Below are 6,000 nucleotides of genomic sequence, written 5' to 3'. Positions count from 1 at the left end.
GCCTGCACTGGAAACAGAAAGGAGGTAGTTACGGTGCCAGAGGTCCTTCTTCCGGGACCCGCCACATCCTGGGGATGCAGCTCCTATAGCTGAATGTTCGTCCCTCGTCCTATTAGAAAGACCCTTCTGCTGGTGCTACGTCGGCCTAACACAGGCTTCTGCAAAGGGGTCCGTGCTCCTCAGAGCCTGATCGCTGGGCACATACACTGCTTCCTGTTAATGCTTCTTAAACCACTTTTCGTAAAGTAGATTCTTTCATTTTTTAGGGACTGCAGGCTTTTGCTCAGGGGTTTCAATGACAGTCTGTCCGATTCCTCAAGAGGCTGAGTGTTGGCCCCATCTCTGTGGGCAGCCTAACTGTGGGTCCTCCCCGCCCCCCAAATCCAGTAGGCCCTGTTCTCCCTCTCTGGCTTCCTCAAACAACGGCCCTCTCATTCTGAGGTGGAAGGGTCCCTTGTGGCAGTGGGACTTGCAGACAGCCCAGTGGTTGTGACGTGGGCCACTGCTCACTCTGCCCAGACAACCATGGCACTGAGCTGTTGGGCTTCAAGTCAGAACATTCTGTCCTGGGTCTGAACCCCAACAGCAGTCTCCCACTCTGACTTCTGGGGGTTCTGGATATGTGACACTCCTAGTCTTCTCCTTTGAAACATTTCTGTGGAAACATTTCTGTGTGCAGCTACATTGTGCGAATGCCGGAACAAGGCCCTGTAAGCAAGGGTGGGAAGGGGCCAGGGTAGAAGTGAGCTGTACAGGGACCTGTTATGTTGCTTAACTTACAGTACAGCCACAGTAGCAAACCAGCCACTGTCTTGGAGACCAAGACCACCACAGAACATAGAGATGGCAGAACTGAATGGCCATGTCACCTGCCATACCTGCACCAGAGAAGGTTGGTATAGTCACAGTCACCTGGGATCCCCCCCCACGCACACACCCCTAACGTGTTACTTCTCAGCCCTTGGAACTCTGGGGCTGGCACCCGCACTCCCCTGCTGTCCCTTGGCCCCTGCAGATGGCTCTGAGATCCAGCAGTGATGGCTGTGGACCACGGCAGTGGCACCTGTCTCGGAGAAATAAATCTCTTGGCAGATTTAGAATTTCCCTTCTTGACCCTTTATTGGATGAGAAAACTAAGCTGGACACGGTGAAGATTTAAAGGAAGAAGTGATGGTTTTCTTCTTCCTCTCTTTCTGGAAGGTGTTTCTCGGAAACGTAAGTTACGGCTCAGGCCTCCAAGCTACTTGGGTGCGCTCTGATCCGGGAGAAGCCCGGAGTGTCCCATTGCTCTCCCTTCTTTACTCGGGGCCCAGCCTGGCAGGTTTCCACACAGCTGTTCTTTTGTTCCCTGCCATAAGGGGGTGGCTTTGAGTAGCTTAAAAAAAAATCAATCCAAAATGCATTTTGTTTCCATTACCTTGTAAGGACCATCTGGATAAGGCATCTCCATTCAAAAATAAATTACTGGATTACATTATTGAATTATAAGAAGTTTAAAGATCAAAGAACTGTTTTAAATGCTACTTGTATGTGGTTTTCCCCCTCCCCTACCCCCAACTCAAATCTTTGACAATTAATTTTTCTCTGTTGCATTTTTACAGGATCAGGTAGCATAGTTTTACTTGACTTCCTTTCTGTGTTTGTCTCAGCTCCATCCTGGTCTGTTCCCATGGACATCTGCAGAATAAAAATGAGCCAGCCTTGTCCAGCGCTGAGTAGTTTCCCCGGGCCAAGGGGGGAGTGTCTTCTTGGGCTAGCTGCTTTGGTGTGGAGCAGTGGTCTGGCATGTGGGGTTTGCTCTGGGCTCCAGGCTTCCTTTTAAAATGGGAAATTGTGAAACCTGTAGTCATGAAGAGTCCTTCCAGACCCTTCTCTCTTTGAACAAGGTTCAGAAATTTTCTCGTCAGGCTGATGGTGTTTAGCATAAACCAGAGCATCAGGCAGGTGGGCCACAGGTCACTCAGAGGGCCCCAGCGAGCACCAGCTCCTGCCAGACTCTGGGAGTGAGATTAGGAAGCGGAAGAGAGAGGAGAGGCCTGTTTATCGTTGCAGGCAGTTCCCCCTCTGAACAAGGACCCGCTGGAGGCTTAGGCACACATCCTGGCTGTGCTCCTTAACTATGGCGTGACTCCTGGCCTCAGCTACAGCTTGCAGCCTGAGGTGGAGGATGCCCTCTTAGAGAAGGTAGCACCCAGCCTCTGTGCATAGCACCCTACTCTTTGAGGGGCTTGCCTTCAGAGGGAGGTCTGGGAGAGAACCTTTTCCCTCAGGTCCAACCAGGACAAGGAGGGCATCAGGACTCTGGGTTGGAGAGCACCGCAGAATAACACAAGACCCTGGTAGGAGTTAACCATCCTCCACTGGCCTTGCCTTCCCCAAAGGGCCCACAGGAAAATTCGAGGGAAAAGGAACCTGACTCACCAACGAGTACTGATCTCATTTCTTAAGAAATTACCCAAGTCTCTGCCATTGAATCCTAAACTCGTAGAGAGTTTCAGGAAAGGGCATTTGGACAAAGGCTGTGCTGGCCCTCTGGGCTTGTCAGGGGGCTTCTCAGGCAGTGAGTGCCTCAACGCTGGGTGGCCAGGGTCCCGGGTTTGTACACAGGGACATCCTTGTCCCAGAGTGCAGGCCGCCCCCTAATGATGTCGGCTGCTTTCTCTGCGATCATGATTGTGGGGGCGTTCAGGTTGCCGCTGACCACGCTGGGCATGATGGAGGCATCGACCACCCTGAGGTTTTCCACCCCAATCACCCTGGTCTGTGGATCCACCACGGCAGTGGGATCGGAGGGCTGGCCCATCTTACAGGTGCACGAGGGGTGGTAAGCACTGTCGGCCTTTGCCCGCACAAAGGCATCTATCTCTTTATCTGACTGGACGTGGCTTCCTGGCTGGAGCTCTTTCCCCCGGAATGGCGCCAGGGCTTCCTGTGCAAAAATTTCTCTGGTCAGCTTCACACATCTACGGAAGTCATTAATATCGGTTTCTGTAGAACAGAAGAAACAGGTGAGACTCCTCTTGCCATACTGGCCTTGCTGGGAGATTCTAGTCATGGAGAGGCTCAATGAGCTGCCTGAGGGGAAACAGTTCAGGACATGGGGGTCCAAGCCTCCAGGCTGCTTGTCACCTACCCATAAGTGGTTACACTGAAAACAAGGCGAGTCCCACAAAGCCCAGACAGATTATTCTAGATGGATACAGCTTGCCTCAGAGGCCCCAGGTTTAAATCAGGGATCTGAATTTTCTTCTCTGTAAATTAGGAATAAGAAATACATGCCTTGCCTCTGCCACAGTGTGGCTGTGAGGGCCCGGTGAGTTTTTACTGGGCAAAACCTGCCCAATGGGGAGTGCTCGCTTCTGATGCACGTATAGAGGCAGGCCCAGGAATATAATTTGCTTTTAAAGGATGCTCACAGTAACAGCAGGACAAATGCTCTGTGAGCTACGTGTACACAGCCAGGTTGCCTTGAACCTCTGGGTCGATTATTTGAAAACTGCAAATCTCCTCCACTGTGTAAAGGGATGCCCCAGGGTTACTCCAAGTGACCTAGGGCGCTGCAGAGCAGCACGTGCAGTTAGCTCACAGCCTAGAATGGTAGGGCAGAGGGAGGACAGAGAGTGACTGTCTCAGGTAATGTGGCTCAGGCACAAATCTGAACTCATAAAGGCAGTCATTCCATCAATGTCCCAGCAGGCCCAGGCCTGGGGATACAAAGGTGGCTGGTGAAGTACCTGTTGACAAGTAGTTGGGCTGCAGCACAGGATGGTCCTGGGGGTTGGCACTTCTCAGGTTGAGCCAGCCCACACTCGTGCCCCGCATGGTCCCCACGTGCACCTAGATGAATCCAGAGGGAGCAGTCACTTCCATCAACCCCCCAACTCAGTTTAGAGAGGTCCCAGGTTTCCTGTGGGTGGGACTCTATATCCAAAATCAGTTAAAAGTAGATAAATTTCAGCATTTGCCTGCATCTTACCCCCCCCAACCCTCCACAGTGATTAAAAACCACCTTGATGAATCACTCTAGCCTCTGCACCTAATTGTCCAAAACTCTCAGGAGGTGGCACTCCCTGGGCAGAGTTGGTGTGAGGGGTCCACTGCCAGTGCTCAGTACCCAGGGTATCAACTGAGCTGGGTGTGGCCTCCCCTTCCCATGCAGCTCGCAGACTGCCTGTCCTGGCTCGAGTACTCTGAGCAGCTGCCGGCAGGGCACTGCCACAGTGGGGGAGATGAGAAGATCTGTGCACCTGGTAAGCCTCCTGCTGGGTGGGGACACGCCCATGGTCGATCACTTGGGATGGCAGGAAGTGGAACTGGATGTCTGGGTGGGGGACCCCAGGCTGGCTCCGGATGAACCCACCTGTTTCCAGATGGGCTGTGGCTCCATCCCCTGAGGATTGGAAGAGGAGAAAGGCAGGGAATGGCAGATGGGCTGGCCTCACCCAGCACCACAGCTTTCAATTTCAGCTCCATGTCGAGGGTCTTCACCTTTGCCTCTCCCCTGACTGCACCTCGGAGACCGGACTATGAGGCCTGATGTCTCACGGGCATCCCTAATCTGGCCCAGCCTGTACTCCTTGTGAGCTTCCCTGCCCTGCCCCCGTGACCTTTCCTTTCACACACAGCTAAATGCAGAAACTCGAGCTGTTTCTGAGAAACCAACCTCTTCCTCATCACCCACCATACAGCACATCAGAATATCTTATCTTCAGTTCCAAACGCGGCTTGAATCCATCTTCTTGGCATTGACACCCACACCCCTGCCTTGGTCCAAGCCCAGATCACCTCTTAACTGGTGGCTCTGGTGATCTCCTTACTGGAGCCCAGGCCTCCCTCAGTGCCTCCTGCAACCCTTCACGCACAGCCTCATGATCAAGCCCTATCCCCTCCAAGCCCCACCACTGCTTCCTCCTCCACGTGCTGCCAGCTCCTTGGCCCAACAGGTATGCCTAGTCCGGGAGCCTTTGCACATATTCTTCCTGCCTTTCAGATCCTGCTTTCATAAAGCACTATGTTCTAGTTTAATCAACAACCTGATCTTTCTTTCACTGTACTTAAAATTTAGCATGTTTACCTGGTTCTCTTCATTGCCCCCATTATAGTGTAAATGGCTCGAGGATACCTGCCCTTCTGGCACTTCTCACCCTCTAGCCCTCAATGCAAAGTAGGTGTACAAGAAACACGTGCTGAGTGAATGAGTAGCATTTCAAAGCACCATTTCCTGGCAAAACTCACTGAGACTCAGAAAACAAATGGAAAATGCTAAGAAATGGATGCTGATTATACAGTCCAGCACCAAGTGCCTTTCTCCCAGCTCCTTAGACACCTCCTGGTGTCCAGCACAATGCCATCCCCATGTATCTGCAAGGAAGAACAACACCTGGCCTGTGAGGAGTCTCCCCTGGGTCAGGCCCTGAGTTATGGAGTCTGGTCCTCACACCAGCCCAACATGTGAGAACTCTGTACCCCATTTTGCAGATGGGAAAGCTGAGACTCCAAGAGCTGAGGTGCATGGCAGAGCTCAGCTTCAAACCAGAAATGTAGGGCCAGAGCCCTTGCTCAGCACCTCAGGAAGGAGGCTGAGCTATCCACAGACTGTCTCTGCCAAGGTCAGGGATGAGCACACCCACCTGTGAACTTCCAGAGCCACTCCAGACCAATCCGGACCTTCCTCAAGGGCTTCTGTGCCGTGTGGAGGGTGATGGGATGGGTGCAGGCCTGCTGGATGTATATCTCCAGGTGGTCTTGCAGGTTCTGGCCAACTCCTAAAATAGGAGAGAGAGGTGAGGAAAAATGGTTACCAAGGGGCCTTAGCTGACCTCTCAACATTCCCCTGGTTTTGAAAATTTCTCCCCTATCTACTCATCTGCCAAGTCCCCAGGTCACAGCTTGGAGGTCACCTCCCAGGGACACCTTTCTGTACTCCCCACCAAGTCCAGCCCTCTCACATGTTGCCAAACCCATCTGCCCTTGTCACTCACTACCAGGGAAGCACCTGTG

The 6,000-nt window shown here is 52.6% G+C and overlaps 1 protein-coding gene across 1 annotated transcript in view; it reads right to left on the bottom strand.

Moving 5' to 3' along the window:
- Positions 1-1,100: 1,100 nt before the first annotated feature.
- Positions 1,101-6,000, bottom strand: part of CHDH (choline dehydrogenase) — a 33,241-nt gene continuing 28,341 nt past the window's right edge. The window contains exons 5-8 of the mRNA XM_024556518.3: positions 5,631-5,765; positions 4,248-4,390; positions 3,735-3,837; positions 1,101-2,988 (exon numbers count right to left, since the gene is read on the bottom strand). Of these exons, the coding sequence (XP_024412286.1) occupies positions 2,570-2,988; positions 3,735-3,837; positions 4,248-4,390; positions 5,631-5,765 (800 nt within the window). The 3' untranslated portion in view covers positions 1,101-2,569. The remainder of the gene's footprint in view (positions 2,989-3,734; positions 3,838-4,247; positions 4,391-5,630; positions 5,766-6,000) is intronic.

This window comes from Desmodus rotundus, chromosome 8, assembly GCF_022682495.2.
Source record: "Desmodus rotundus isolate HL8 chromosome 8, HLdesRot8A.1, whole genome shotgun sequence".
NCBI lineage: Eukaryota > Metazoa > Chordata > Mammalia > Chiroptera > Phyllostomidae > Desmodus > Desmodus rotundus.
Note: the sequence above shows the minus strand (reverse complement) of the source record. Positions and strands in the feature narration are given on the sequence as shown.